The sequence below is a fragment of the Ruditapes philippinarum genome, unplaced genomic scaffold (assembly GCF_026571515.1).
Source record: "Ruditapes philippinarum isolate M1 unplaced genomic scaffold, ASM2657151v2 ctg132_1_1_1_1, whole genome shotgun sequence".
Lineage (NCBI taxonomy): Eukaryota > Metazoa > Mollusca > Bivalvia > Venerida > Veneridae > Ruditapes > Ruditapes philippinarum.
In genome coordinates this window covers 236,565-253,772 of record NW_026860195.1, presented here as the reverse complement: position 1 = coordinate 253,772, position 17,208 = coordinate 236,565, and the positions used below count along the sequence as shown (strand labels likewise).

At 32.1% G+C, this 17,208-nt stretch overlaps 1 protein-coding gene across 1 annotated transcript; it reads right to left on the bottom strand.

The window, feature by feature from the left end:
- Positions 1–5,294: 5,294 nt before the first annotated feature.
- On the bottom strand, positions 5,295–13,127 carry LOC132759188 (RNA-binding protein PNO1-like). The gene is made up of 7 exons (XM_060750913.1): positions 12,759–13,127; positions 9,800–9,949; positions 9,108–9,191; positions 8,605–8,665; positions 8,097–8,214; positions 6,485–6,555; positions 5,295–5,388 (listed from the first exon to the last, which is right to left on the bottom strand). The coding sequence occupies exons 1-7, from the start codon at positions 12,996–12,998 to the stop codon at positions 5,321–5,323; spliced, it is 792 nt and encodes a 263-aa protein (XP_060606896.1). The 5' UTR covers positions 12,999–13,127; the 3' UTR covers positions 5,295–5,320.
- Positions 13,128–17,208: the final 4,081 nt, after the last annotated feature.

Here is a 17,208-nt window from a genome sequence, read left to right as displayed (position 1 = left end):
AATATCTGTATTAGAGTCGGTGATTTAACTGTCATATTTCATATAAACATTTACTTACATGTTCTAGATAGTTGAAATTGGCAACAAAAGGTTGATGGTTAATTTGATTTCGACACTAGTATTTAAATAGTTAAGTTCTTACTTTAGAGTGGACAGCTGGACAGTTCGATAACGCGTGAAGTGACACCAATGAAACGCGATACGATGGGCGTGTCCATGTTTCGCTAACCAAAATTTATCATTTCATTTAACAAATGTTTTACTGTAAAGTTTTGAAAATTGAAATATAACGGATCGATAAGGGTCACTTTTACTGAAAGTTTAATTATAAATTAGATTTTCCCCCCTAATGTGCCAAGAGGTCAGCCTTTGGACATGTGTTTATAATACATTTGGCATGTAAAGCTACTCTTATTAAGAGACTGAAAGACCGTATGGATCTTACTTTACGTGTACGTGATTCTCTAAAAGCTATATATGGACAAATTAAACGGTGCGTTAGTAATTACTGCCAACAAAACTTTACAAAATTGCTTACATTATTGTCACCTACCATTGACTGATATATATATTTATTTTCAGATTTGAGGGAACCCATTTATTTCCTCACTTTGTTCATTAGCATACAGTTTTTCCTATTTTCCCAGTCATTTCTTATTCATTTAAAAAGAAAATCAAATTCTGATTGTATAGTAACGAAATCTGTAAGTTCAAGACAAGACATTGTGTTTACTATACAATCAGAATTTGATTTTTTTATATATATAACAGACAGCAGCAAATACGTCACTGATTATATGAATCATAGCATAATTTTCAAAGTATATTATTGTAACTGTATGTAATTTAATTTCATGAAAACACATCGAACAAAACTTATAAACTCACACTAACTACATATTTTGAGAATTGTTGAAATAACTACAAAATGTTTAAGCATTTATAACAAAAGATTACTAGTAATACATTTTATCCAAAATATCAATAAATAAATAACGTTAGTTATAGTAATAATAACTACTGTACACACAACATGAAATGAAAATTATTTAAGTTGTTAGTCTGTAAACATCACAAAAGGAATTTTGAATCTTAAAATCATTTTGAAAAAAAAGTGAAAATACTTATGACTATGTTTTATCAATTGTGTGACAGGTATCTTGTTTAACGTGTTAAATTCGCCGAAAGTTAATGAAATTTTTTATATAATGTTTTTCAGCCAATCTTTTGTTAGCTTTGCTTAAAGGTTTCTACACATGTTTTGTTCAGTGCATTATCCGTAAATGAAGAGATTGGTTCATTTAAGAAAAAGTTTACTTGCATTGCATTCTGTTCTGAAATTTGCTAGATTTATATATTAACTTTCGAATTGAACATTCTGGCAAAAATAAATATTATATTATAATCAGATCAAAACATTTGAAATAACTCCAAAAAAGCAGTTAGATAAATATTTGATACTCGAACTTACTCAACATCCCGTCATATACATTAGTTTCTGAATTCATTGTGTAACTTCTAATTGGAATAAATGAAATTTCAATAATTTAATTATACCAATCACTTTATATTTGTTAAAAAGATGCATGCCATGAAATTACATGTCATTCGCCGATTCTTTTCTTGCCCGATTACTCGAGCAATCTCAACCTTAAAGTTACCTATAACTTTCTTTTAAATTATTTAAAAAAGATTGTAAAGTAAAAGTGCTGGAAATGCAATGCTGTGATCAAAAGGCGCCGAGTGTAGACCACGTTCACGTTAACAGATTTTAGTTCCGACACTGACCGCTAAATAATAAGAAAACATATTTATCACATCTGCTGGATCCATTTGTTTGTACGCGTTAGAGAAAACAGTATTGTTTGACCCCCGTCCGAGGGTAAGGAGGTCAAAAACAAGAGCTGCAAGTTGGACAGCACGCTCAACTTTTCTTAGTGAAGGTTAATTAAATTGATATCCCCAGTCGTATGATACAAATCACTTGATTAAAGCAAAATTATAAAATACGATAATGACATTATCCGGATATGATGCCATTCATAAGTTATTTATCATTATAAAAATTACATTAATTTTAACGTTCTTAACATGCGGAAACCATAAGTGATCAGCCTTTGCCGCTTAATTTTTGAATTTTTTATATTGATATTCCCTTACTAGTAAATTGTGAATACTTTCAGTAGTTCTTGCCAAAAAATATTCTCAAAGGTTATAATTCAGTGAAGTCAAAATCCATGACGAGTTAAAGGATAGTTATCTTTTATAATCCCAAAACGTGAATAAAGCTTACAGTAGCTGTGAAGACTGGTATCGCATGCAAAAACTTTACTTAGAATTTGTCTTTACTAGTTCACAAAGAGCCATAATTTAGTCAAATTCTATGCTAGAGTTATTGCTCTTTCAAAATGGCCTCCAAAAGACTGGTATCAAATTTCAAGTGAGTATCTTCGGTAGTTTTGAAGATGAACTGTCACGCAAACCCTTAACTTGGAAATTCAAAGTTCTCGAAGGGTTCCACAGTCAAAATCCATGTGAAAGTTATGGACCTTGGACAGTGGTGACCACCAATTATGATCCCGAAGACATGCGTTAAGATTTTAGTGTGACTTTAACATGTTTAATTAGTTTTGAAGATTGATGATGCACACACAACAGATATTTTCTTATTATACAAAAGGCCTAATTTAGTCAAAGTCCATGCTTTAAAGTTACTGATCTTGGATTGCGACACTCGGAACACTCTACAACTAGATTGTTTAAAGGCCCATTGTGCCCCAGAAGAAACGCTTTCATGTTCATTTTTCAAAGTCTTTTTTTGTGTTCTATAATAGTTTCCAAAACGAAATTTATTTGCAAGTAACCTGAATCATCTTTTGCACCCGTTGCCTTTTTTTGGCAATTAATACAGTTATAGTGATTTAGTATTTTGTATGGAGGACAAAATACTACATCGTTGACGTTTCGTTACTTTTATGAGAAATAATTTCAAATTCAGCACTATTTATTCAGGTGGACAAACATCTAATATGCTCTTAAATTATTATTTTAACGTTTAAAAACCCATGTTTTTTCCTTTTTAAATAATGATACATTCATTCATTTCTAAGACATAATGTGCCTTTAAGGTCGCAAAGGGAAATGCATTCTAGAATCAATGACATGTGTGAAGTTTCAAGAAAATACCTACAGTGATTGATAAGGTATGAAGTCACACATGAAGTTTCATGCAGACAATGAACCACATTAACCGAAGTAAAACGACGCCGCCGACACGCCGGCAAATTATAGGTAAGATTAACTACTGTATAGTCGAGCTAAAAATAATAGTTTGAGGCTAGTGACCTAATAACTGTTCCTAGATAATTCTGTTTTAGTCATATTCATTTCACGAGCAATTTGTTATGAATGGTAAAAATTTTGTTGACCCGGGAAATATTTGCGTTTGCATGTATTATGATTTCTATGGAACAAAAGCTTGTCGGAAACAAAATTATGCCTTTTTTTTCGTGGACAGTATGCTGGTTTTGTAGGAGCTAAAATTTATAATACAATCAGCTAAAATTTTGTTTGGTAATCATGATCCCGAAATACATTTCATTTAACAAAACATGTAGTAGCTTATTTAAGTTTTTACTTAAATACAAGATCTACGAATGGAATAAGACAGAAGCATTATACATGTTAATGGTGTGGTATTTCCAGATAATAGGAAAGTATAACATAATATTATCAATTTATTCTAATGTAAACGTATAACAAACCAACATTAATCTACTCGGACTCCTGTTATAAATTTAGTGTTGTCCTGGTAAGGATTTTGGTAGACTAAAATTGCATGATATAATGGTTGTTGAGATTGAGACTTTAAAGATCAATCACCACGATGGTATATGTATATGCTCTTTATGTTACAAGCTAGGGGTCCGTTTGTAAGCAAAGAGAGAAAATTAATTGCACAGGCATCAGGGTAATATTATGCATTTTATATAACTTTAACCTCAAAAGAATCAACTGTAAACTTTACAATGTTTCTTTTAAAATGACCGAGGAAAACATATCCTCATGAGCAAATTACACATCATCAATGTTTTTACCACTTGTTAGTTCTGGTCAGTTTTTACATAAGTCATTTAAACATTATTTTAAATAGCAACAGTATCGACTTTTCCTGGTCGTGTCAGGGCTAGCACCAGCAAGTCTTTTCTTTAAACATTTTTCTTGCACACACCCATAGCCGACATTGTATACAATAATTAGTTTGCAGTTGTATTTTTAGGTGAATAAAAGCCTTTACCTACTGATGTGCCAGGAACACTTTAAAAGGCATAAGATGTTATCAAAACTATAAATAGAATTAAACTTTTATTTTGGTAGTTTAATTTTAATAATACTAAAATCCGAGCACGCTGGGCAGAAAAGTACATATCACTCGGCCCCATTCTTTCCTTTGTGTTTTGCTGTGTTGTATGAATGACCAATGCCAAAAAATCACCCGAGGACAGTTATAGCTGCAGGCATGGTCATGTACTGTTGTATTAGTCTGTTGTGACAAGATTTGCTTAAATCAGCTCTCTCACTCATATAGGCCAGTACCCATTCATTGTACATATAAATTTCTTAATACATCCCAGAATTCATCATTCACATATAAAATTATTAATATAGCATTGCTTCAACATGTAGAACATACCGTGTTGTGATAGAACATAACTGTTCAATGTTCTAATAAAATATATAAGCTCTTATCTGTGTGGAGATTTACTAAATTTGATTCCTATACACGTCAATGTAACATATGTGACTGACTATCCAAATGGTAAAGTATGTAAGCTCTATGACAAATAGTTTCACTGTAGTCTCCTCCAGTGCTGAGCCAATTTTGACCCTCGGGCCATGATTCATACAAAGGTGATGCTATATGCTATAAATATCAAAATTTATATGGGATAAACTGTTTCAGAGGAGACACTTTAAGATTCTTTTAAAGTTTATTCTGTCACATACAGTAAGTATCATACTAAATCCATTAATTTTACTTTTGTAAAGATCATTCCTGAATTTACATCTCTTTTGTAAAGATCATCTCTGTGAAGTTTGGTCAAAATCTACCATGTGGTTTAGAAGATGACTTTAGAAGTTACAGATAACACAACAGTCATGCTATCACAAAAGGTCATCTCTTCAGACTTTAGAACTTTGTGCTTAGGTGAGCTAAAAGGTGTGATGATGTGGTAATTTTATGATTTACTCTTCCTAAAATATCAAGGATAAGAAAACTGGAGGAAACAATGTCTGTTTTATAGTTTATTTTTTTATCTTAAAACCTCTCAGCAGATCTTGCTGCTATTGACCTCATAGTTCCATATACCTTTGATGGTGGGCTCCCTGAAATTACAGAAGTATTGTGTTATTTCATTTTTGTGATTACATTATGTACATAGAAATGTGAAGCAGCTACAATATGATTTTTTACAAAAAAAAGTCAATAAATGTCAAAAATATTATTTAGATTTAATAATGGTGTCTCCTGCAATATCCATTGAAGTATTGGACCTACCTATTGATTAAAATAACTGTTTACTGCAGTTTTGCAAGGCATAATGCTAAAATGACCAGTCAACAGTATACTAGTTTATGTTTTAAGCAATGTATTATAAATGCATTTCCTGCACATTTTAAATTCTGACAACTTTAGCAATTTTGTTTTGTTTTATGTAAGGGATTCATTATACACTGCCAAGTACTGGACTCTAGTTTGTTGCTAATTCCTGCCTTCTTATATGATACTTATCCTCGAAAACAAAGCTTAATTGCTAAAACAAGAGCACCTCATGCAGTGCTAAAGCTTGCCACTATCAATAACCAACTTTAAATATTTTAAGTTTAGAAGGGGCATAACTCCAGTCCTTCAGGATAATTTCCCTTGCCTTACAATTGTGCAAGCAACTTTGACAAAAGTTCAAAATGAACAAGAGGGCCATAATGCCATTACCTGTGATTGCTAGAAAAGGTTTACAATTTAAATTTTGATGTAAAAGTCACTAATGAGGTCAATATTTAACCCAAGCTGCATGATTTTTATATTGGTAGGTGTCATGACAAATATCTAAGCTCTTGGCATTGTAATTTCAGACAGGAAGACTTAATTATGTAAGTTTATGTTAATTAAGTTAAACCACAGGGGCATGGTTTATATAACATTTGTAGTGGACCACAAGATGATGCAAATATTTAAACTCTGGGCATTGTTCTTGCAGATGACAGTTTTACTGAACAAGTCTATGTAAACTTAATCACCCACAGGACAGGACCATTTTTAATTACATAACTTTTTAAACAGTCCATGCAATCATTATAGCTCGACTTTTTCTTGAAAACAGATGCACTGACAAAATCTATTTTTAGAGCTATAGCTATATACAATGTATTAAGATGTTTTAAGCATAACAATCACAGTAAGTACACTTGTTTCTGTTCTCACCTAAAATTAAATTACATATTGCTGTTCTGGCCACCTTGATGTTTTGGAAAGACCCCAGAATATGTACATTACTGAAATAAAGAAAAGAAATATATAACATGACATTATCTTGTAAATATATTAATGTCTGCAATTTCATTTGTAAAGGCACTGTTTAATGTTGATAATGACTCAAATTGCTAAAAAAGAAATATTGATTAAACATGGTGCTTGGGTAATTATAATAAATCTAAAAATAGACATGAGGGCCATTGTAACTCACCTCAGATATACTGCTAAAGAGAAAATATAGCTTACGACGAAGAATGCTCCCCAAAACTGCACATTCCTCAATGTTTTTAAATTCATATAATATATAAAGGCACTAAGAGCAAGTGTAAAAATCTGTTTTTGGCACCAATTACCTCCACCCCAGAGACCCCTAACTCCACATAAAGCACAACCAAAGGTATGTTCCTAACAAATATGAAAGACCTTCCTAACAAATATGTAAGACAACAGTCAAGAAATAAAGGCTGATTGAGCAAAAATGTAAAATCAAATTCTTTCATTCTCTTGACATTGATTCAAATGACCACTTCTCATCCAACCAAAGTTATAGGACTATCCAAATGATTACCTACCAAAAATGGAAGACATAAAAGACTCAAATCTATTTAAGCACCAGTGACCTTGACCTTAGTGTCCCCTCTCATAGGGCTCAACAGTATTTTTGAAATAAAGTTGTCCTGGAAAACTGACCTAGCAAAATAGAGGTGTTCACCTGTCCAAGTCTCATAAAATTGTAGGGTATGTGTATCCAAAGAAGAACAATTAATATTATCATAATTACATGTTCCATTTTATCTTGCATATATTTTATAGAGCTGATACAAAAATTACTCTAAATGCATAGTGCATAACTAATTTCAGGCCATAATTATGAATTGAATGGTTCGCCCAGGATATGAGGAGGATATGTGCATATCTTTTTGGTGTAAATGGTTTCTTTTAAATCATGGTAAAATTCAGTCAGCAATTGCGAAAAAATAACATAGAAAGTAATTTTGATCCGCATGCATTCTGTATAACTAATCAAAATAATAATTGTTTGACCGGGACATGCGAATGTCATGCACATCTCTTGTTTCATTGAAATCCAGTCAGTTTTTGCTTAGAAACAGCCTGAAAATGAAATTTGGACAGATGGACTGACAGTGCCAAAACAATATCTCCCTCCTGATTCCATACATGTTTTTTAAGGTATACATAGCTATATTTAACTATTTAACATGTGATAAAAAGTGAATGAGAATTCATAATGTTGTTCTACATGATGTGTCCAAATACTGATCAAATCAGTGCATCCAAGCTAGGTCAAGCTTACTATATACTATGTTTGATTCCTAACTTAAGTTTTTGACAAAACGTACAAAACAAGGATTTTTGCGTGCCTCATGCAAAGTTTTATTTCATTATCTTTTTCCTAACTCAAGTTATTGACAGGAAATCATATGTTTGATGCCCCAAAAATGCTTGCCTATAATGAAAGCATGTTATTTATCCATCTAATAACTGAAAACCTAGTTAAAGAGATACTTTTGGTTTAAATAATTCATATATGTAATGTTACCTGTCTGCTAACACAATCCTACATCTGGTCACATTTTCTATTGTAAACTTTGTTTTCCCATTTTTACCAGCAAGTCTACCAATAGCTCTTGACAAGTGGTCTCCCTTTAAAGGTTTAACTGAAAAAAAAAAGATTTGAATAAATGTTGAAGCTGCATGCCTCCAGATGAGCAAAATATGTTAAGAAAATCAAACTTGAGGAAAGTGTACTAAAAATTTTAAAAAGTAAACAGATTTTGGATTCAATTAATACTTTACATGTTATTTGGGATTACCCAGTAATGTCTGCATTTTAGTATTTATCACTATATTTCTACTGCAAGACTAACGCAGTAAGAGCTACTTTTGCATATTTTGACCTCTTTCTGATTGCAAGTAACAGTTGAAATGTGTCAATGACAACATGACTATAGCAATAGCTCTTTTTTCCTTTGAAAAAGTCAACTAAAAATTTATTTCAAACTAAAAATCATACTTCACAAATGTAACAAAGGAATACTAGTACAAACCATCTGTGACCTTGAAGGACTCTAAATAAAGGTCATCTAGTCTGACAAGGGCAAGAGCATCCTGGAAAATAAAGACAAACTAGACATATACATTTGTATTTATTTACTTCTATTTTAAAATATCTTCTACCAGATGAAAATATCTGAGACAAGGGGAAGCATGCTTGACTAATATAATACTGTTCAGTAGAGAAAAACAAAAATAACATAACAAACCAATTTGTTTATTTGATATCCTCCTACACCTCTAGCAAAAGTAGTTCATTACAGTCAAGAACATCCTTTTAGATATACATGTAATGACATCACAATATCATGTCACCTTATATAAAATCTTTTTAAGACATAGAGCAGGCAATCTTAGAACAAATAGCCTGGGATTAAAACTTGATAAAGTTCCCATAAGGAGAAGGCAAACACAATGATTTCAATGATTCTATTTACAATATTGTTCAACTTCTTTCCTTATTATTTTCTTATAAATGAGATAATATGAATCTTACATCAACTTCAAAACCAAGAGTGAAAGCTTTAACAAAGTCTGCAGCTTTTTGCAATGCTCCAATATCTTTTGTGTCTTTGCATGTCTGCAATATAAAATTTAAAAATTCTAATTATTCAGCACAAATGATCTTTTCAAATTGTAAAATTGTTAACAAAAGCCACCGCCAGACTGGGGTAATGCTAAGTTATTTTTGGTTGCGTTTTACTTCTCACCAACACTTGTTAGGTTGGTCCATTGGTCGTTCCACTTCATGGTTTCCGGACGATAATTAGAGTATTGTAATCAAACTTGGTATATAGCATCCTTATGTGGAAAGCCCAGTTGGTATTGCATTTGGACCCCCTAGGGACAAGGTCAAGGTAACCATTACTAAGAACAGAAGAATAGTTTTCGGACAATAACTAGCGTCTGGAATGGGATATACATGTACATGTACTTCAGTAAAAACCAGTTACCTACCAGTCTTTTATGAAGAAACATTTGATAAAAACTTGAATTTAATTATAAATCTAATCTATTCTAAACTATTTTGAGAATGCTTAAAATTAAACACTTCCAAAATCATAGCTAGACAATTTTATTAGATTAACACTTGAAAGTAGACAGAAGTTCATATTTATTCATATTTATAAGAACTGCCCTCTTGCCTCTTATACATTAACAATATGGAATGAAAAAAAAAATACAAACCTTTATTTCTACATTTCTTGACTTCAGGTTAAATCGGATCTGTAAATGTAGGTGTTCAACTACTGGTGTAAATATTTTCATCCAATTCTCCTTTAGAGGTCCATATCTATTTTGAGGTACTGGGACTTTTCTGAAATCTGTTTTTCCACCCTATAATAAATATTTTCATATAAAAAAATGTGAATGAGTTTGCAAATAATGTCAATAAAAGTACCTATAAAAACATTACAGGTTTCTCAGAGGTTGCGACATTTAAAGATATAAAGTTATCTAACAGGTTATATGAATGGTTGTAAAATAATACTAGCTCTGCTCAAGTTTAATTGAAAACAATCGTTTATACCCAGCAATATAACATGTCAGACATTTTTATAACAAATTTGTAATACAGAAGTATTACTTTGAGGAAAATTGAAAATAAGTACATAATTTCCATATTCAAAGATTATATAAATTATCCGATGAAAAGCAAAACTGATGAAAGGTGAAGTTACAAACATGCAGTATTACAATAGACAGATGGATAGATTTATTTTGGTATGAAATACATCAGTTATAAAGATTTTTTAGGGTCATATGGCCCTATATAAATGGTTGTTTGTATATATTGCAAATTACCCTTTATATACAACCTTATAACCTGTCAATCTTTATAACATATTTATAACAATCAAAACTTGCTTTTATAGAGAAAAAAATGAAATTACTTTTAACATAAATCTATAGCAGCCGTGTATACAAATTATATAAACATCAAAAGAAATGTTACAAACATGCAGTATTACAAGATGTAATATAAATGTATCCACATAGCTAAAGAGACTTCAGCAAACAGGTTTTATAGTACTGCTAGACCTGTTCGCTGAAGCCAATCCCGTATCGAAAGTTAACAAGAACTGTAACATATTTATGTCATGCTGTATTTCAATAAATTAGTGTTATTTGGACAAAAACTAGTCTAATACTCGTAGTTCGATATACTTTGAACACTCTAGTCTAATTTTTTTAACAAAGAAGGTTATATTGACAAAATAATGCCTCAAAGTTTATCCGTGCGTTTACATATCATAAAATTCACAGCCATTGCTGCCCTAATCATTACATGACTTCAATTTTTGCTTGAATTTAAGTTTGGATCCTTTGCATGGCATTTGATGACCCATGATGAAATGCTTCTTTTAAATTGAAAAAACATGGCTTTGCAATTATGAATAACTGTGTACATTTATTTACTTAATAACAGACATTGTACCAAAAAACATGTTTGATTCATATAGTTGTGTGTGATGATTATTGAATTATTTTTTTGTTTTTATTTAAAATATAGTACAGTATTAAACTTAGTGTACTGTATGGTCAGTTACTAAAAATACATGTCAGTGATTTTTTTCTCAATTTTCAAAACAACCTCTGGCTGTCTGAGGTGGAAAATATAGCGTGATAAATCAGAAAGGGGGAAATCTGAAATCCAATTCAAACAACTGAGAACGGAATTTACCTACACATTTTATGACTTTATAAAATAAATTCAATTTCAATTCAGTTTAACATGCATTTTACACAACAGAGGCTATCTTTAGTGACAGCTTTCTGTCTTCAAACTGGTATAAGTTAGTTGCTATAGTTTAAGTCATGGTTCTGATGAAAAAGTGACTGATCAGGGCATTTAAGGGGAAAAAACTAGCATTTTTAAGGGAAAATATACTTCTTTTGGGCTAGGGGAAACAGCCTATTATTCGGCTGTGAAATACAGGAAAGAATCACTGCATGTATATGCTAGAATTACCAAAATTTGAAGTCCCATGAGATTTCATTTGAAAGCAGACTCCATATTGGTAGACAATCTCTACATATTTCCCTAACAAATAGTTGGGTACACAATGTCATTGAAGTTTCATTTTTACAGAAAACATGTAGATTCAAAATTTATTTGTTAACCAAATAGTACTTTTAATTTGACCCAAATTAGATTAATAAGGGTGTTTTTAATATTTATTTATGTACTGCACAGAAACTGCCAAAATTCTGGTAGCCTTTCAAATGGAGTTGACCCATAATTTTACTGCTGCACAACATCAAAATAAAAGCGACATATAAAGTTATGGAAGCAAGAACTAGTATCCACATTTTATTGGTCTGTTCATTAGAATTTTGATTGAGTCATAGTCTGCAGTAATCACTTCAATATTGGGGGTTCACTTGGGGGTACCATATACCTTAAGATTGTCTTATAGGCCACAGATACATGGGGGTCAGATCTTGACTGACTATATAGAATAAAAAAATAGGGAAATAACACATTGTGCATCTTGGTAATAGTTTTGTTACAAAGAAAATGTCTTTTAAATGAGCACTTGCAGACAGCTAGTTAACATGCGTGAAATGACGATAGGATGCCCAAGAAGTTTGTGTACCGATGCACTCAATGCAGAGGCAGGAACTCTTATAAATCGTATTGCTTGGACAGAACACAAAATTTACATTCAATTTTAATTAAATGTTGATTTTCATATTAAAATGTGATGTATAAATGTTTATCTGATTGCTTCTAGAAGATATAATTTGATATTCTCTTGATTAACACCGGAAAAAGTCACGGTCAGGTTTATCTAATAATGATTCATAAATTATAAGGTTTTATTAGTTAAGGGAATCTGCAATCTTTACTTTATTCAGATGGTATAATGTATCTTTTTCATAATTAAATTGTTTGAAAAACAGTTTTATCGTTGTAAGAGATGTACGTGTTCCATTCGTGTTTAAATATTAAAATATTTTTTACACGGGCGTATCACCTTGGGGGCAGGATCTGACCTCAAGTGTCTGTGATATAGGCTAGCAGTATGTGACTCACAACAATATGTTGTGGTTGAAATCTATAGCTGTCACAGGCTCATAATGGCTCAAGAGTCAATTTGCCACTTCCAATTATGGAATATATCTATAAAATTACAATTACTTTTAATTTGTCTCCACTTATTGGTGGAAAACTCGGTCTTTTGTTTGGTGTTGGCTGGCTATCGCCTAAGTCCATTGCATGTGAAGTTTGATTTGTTGAACTTGATGCATCATCTGCTTCCTCAACTTGTTCAAGTTCTTGTTTTTCTTCTCGCTTTCTTTTTCTTGATTTTGCCTTTTTAGATTTCACTGACACAAAATCTGTTTCTACACTGGCTTGTTCCATATCAACTGTTGACATTTTATTGAGATATACTGGAGAGTTTAAACTATTTTATAAGAAATCAAAGGTATTTTTTATTTCACGTGTTACAGAAATAAGACATAAACAATCGCATCTTCTCGGTCCTTTCCGTCAAACTTTCAATCGGACTATATCGGCTATTAATAATAATAATTATTGTCCGAAGTTTGACGGAAAAAACCGAGAAGATGCGAGTGGGAAATAAACACAACTTCGTACTCAAAACTTTTCACTCGTTTCGTTTTCGCCCTTAAGACGTTTAAATTTAGGTTAAACGCAACTAAATAATTCATTCGAACCATCGTGTACACCGGTCTTGCTGACTGTTGATATTTGAGAGACCGGTGTGTATACAATGTCATTCGAACCCTATAGTGATAAATGTCACGTCAACTTGTCCCTTGGTCAATTTGCCAAGCGGTCAACGAAGTGGCTTCACGTATCATCTTTTTTTGTCAACTCGGCAAGATACAAGATACTAGAAAATATATTTTACATCGGATGCATCTTAACAGAAAGCACCACAAACATTTGGGGTTGTGTGCGTAGCTCCCCTTCCGCACTTGTATACACCATGTCTATTTTATCGTGAAACCGTACGTCAAAATATTTGAAGCTTGAGAAAAAATTGACATTTTTAAAACGTTCTGAAATTCTATTCAAACTTGTTCACGTGTTAGACACTTTAACCGTCCATACTAATATAAGTAAGAATTTGAAACTAATTCTTGTAATAAATAATACTTTTAGTTTTTTATATTCAGGGGCGGAAAAGGGCGGTGTCTATAGTCCAAGTGTCTGTGGAAAACACTAGTTAGTTCATGAACTGCAAGCATGTGATTAATGAAGAAAAATTAAGCACCTAAAAAATTATAATAAATTACCCGTTCGACATACAGGTAACTTTTTAATTGTTGGCAAAAGTATGAAGGTTAGCTCAAAATGAGCTTAGCTTAAAATGAAGGTTACAATGTAGCTTAAAATGAAATTTTTTAATTACAATCACAGTTTTTTTCCATCAAACAGTTTGACATTTTATGTCACAAGAAAGGTATGTAAACTCATATTTGACACTTTTAGAATTATAGATCAAACTTTTTTTTTTGATAGCGAAAATTGAAAATACACTGTAGATCTAATTTAAAAAAAAAAGAACTTTTAGCGCAAAAAAGATCAGAACTTGTACTGCAGACCAGCTGTCGGTGTCCTAACTAATGCCAAGGGTCCGAGTGGCCCAACAATATGTAGGCAGAGACGACAAGGATGGTTTGCTGGGGTATGTGAGCCCCTAGCACAGAGAGGCGGCTTGTAAGACAGGCCCTTTGCTTGAAACCAACATCCCTTTTCAGGGCTAATTCTTTCATTATTGTCACAGGTTACTACACATTTAGGTTCTCATTGACCGCCTTACAGTGACCTACTTTTGGCTCAAAATTCACATTTTTGGCTGGTATTCCATGGAATTGGCTTGGAGGTAAATTATCACCACTTTGTGCTTTAAGAGCATGATTGGTAACATGTCAGGGGTCTGGTACTCGACAACGAAAGCTTCTTTATGTGCCTTAACAGGCGGTATGACCCTCATTAAACATACACGCTAAATATGTTTCTGCCAATATGTATAGCTATATCGGATAGTGAGCAAGATCTCAACATTGAGGGTTCGATTCCTGGACTGGCCAACTAACTTACTGATGAGACTTTAAATCGAGGTTGTGCGTATCAGTGCTTAAACATTTGGCACGCTGAGGAACCAGGAGAAGCTGCTGGAATAGAGGGATTTTTCTGTATCTGTATCTTGCATGATCCTTAAACAACTAAAATGACTAGAGGACTCGCCCATACATGTAATTATGGGCAACTGGTGTCGAGAATATAAAACTCAAAGACACACACATAGTATGTTTCTTTGTTAGATCGAGACAATTCGTCCATTGTTTAACACGTCACCTTTTTGGTGAACTGGTCAACACTGCTCTTTACACATTTTCTTTAACTTGATACAGATGTTTGATATATTATCAGAAAGGTCCATAAAAATTCCCAAACCTGACAGGTACCCGACCTAAATTCATTTAGACATTCATGCTTTATTTATATCTTGATTATGGTAAAGTTTACTAATTTTGTCTATAGTAATTGTATGCTAAATTGCCATACGATATTAAAACACATATAAGATAGATATTCCCAAAAATAATATAAATTCTTTTTTCCTAAATGATATACACATTCTTCCCAAATAATCTAAAAACATGCCCCCCCCCCCCAAAAAAAAAAAACCAAAAAAAAACAAAAAAAACAACAACAAAAAAAAAACAAAAAAAACAACAACAACAAAAAACAACAACAAAAAAAACAACAAAAAAAACAAACAAACAAACCAAAAAAAACCCCAACTACAACAAACAACAACAACCATTAAAATTGGTTTACTCAAATTATCTGTGAATCTCTATGCTGATGATACTGTCGTACAATCAGAATCACCTCTTGATTAACAAAACACATCGAAAACAAAGGTTATTGTATTTTCCAAAGGGAGACTGTAACAAAATAATTTTACTTATTTATTATAAGAATGAAAGTTTAGAAATAGTTGATGAATTTCAATATTTAGGTGTAACATTTAGCAGAAGTGGTTGCTTTGTTAATGCATAGCTTAAATAGCTGATATACAGTAGCTAACGAGGCTACTAAAGCATTTTGCTGTCTTATTAAGAAGTCGAAAACTTTGCAGCTACCAATAGATATGCAAATATTTTATAAATTAGTTAAGCCCATTGTACTATGTAAGTGTGAGTGCTGAGGTTATGGTAGCAATGCTTTACTAGGTTAAGTTCAACTGAAATATCTAAAACATATATTTGGTCGTAAATCAAGCACACTCAGCTGTATTGTATAAGGTGAAAACGGGTGTCAAGAATGCAAGAATGATAAGCTTCTAGTCTTAACTTACATTGTAATTGTTGTTCCAAAAGATTTTAAACTGTATGACGCGTTGTTTGTATTTTATAATACTGCACGTTTGTAACGTCATTTTTCATTGGATAATCGTGACGTTTATATAGTTTTATATACACGGCTGCTATCTATCCATGAATAAAACTTACCTTTTTCTCTAAAGATTATGCTTGCTGTATTATAAATTCTTTATAAAGATTGTTGACAGGTTATATGGCCGTATATAAACGGCTGTTTGCAATATAACCCTCGCCTAACGGCTCGGGTTATATTTACAAAAAGCCGTTTATATCGGGCCATAATTATAACCTGTCAACGATCTTTATAACTAATAATATAATGCTTACTACTTGAACCTCTTTGTATAATATAATGCTTTTTGACGACATGATACTTTACATTAATTTCTTCCGTTAAAATGTATATCACTCCTCATGAATAGCTTGTCTTCATTTTCATTATTTATTTTATCTACAATGTATTTTTTATTTTTATGTATTTTATTTTATTATTTATTATTTTTTTCATCTTTAAGGTCTTATGACATTTTTATTACATGCTTTTCGGTGGTTTATAGAAATATATCAGTGATATAAAACTGGTAATTTCACTGTTTGAAACAGTGAAATTACCACTTTGATAATTTCACTGTTTTGAATTTAAGCCCCTTACCTTGTTTCAGTGAAATACAAGCGTGCACAGTACTGGGTACCAACTTAATGACGTGACGTCGTAAATGACGTCACGTTGTTTTATTATTTGGCGCGCTTTTCATTCAGTATTAGGTTTAATGTCTTTTTAAAACGTTTATTTGCATATAATAAAAAGAAAATTTGTTTAGTTTAGTGTAAGATCGAAATATATTTCACCTTGTGAACACCAAAAGTTCATATTTCACTCGTGGCTGCACCACTCGTGAAATATACCTTTTGGTGCTCACTCGGTGAAATATATTCCGATCTTACACTGAACTAAACAAATATCCTCTATGTAATCGCATTATGACTTTAGTATCTCTAGCCTTATTTTTGTATTTATCATGCTACAAGCTCTGTATACACATATTTTTTTATGCACAATTGTTTGTGAATTTTGCTGTTTATAGCGAGCTCGACGAGCTTGCCCGAAGGGCCTGCTCGCAAAGCGAGCTTTACGGTAACGCGAGTACCTGCTAAGTGATGGTTTTGAAAACTTTCGTCCAAAGTACCGAATTGGACACATCGCAACCTTTCGAATTTAAAGA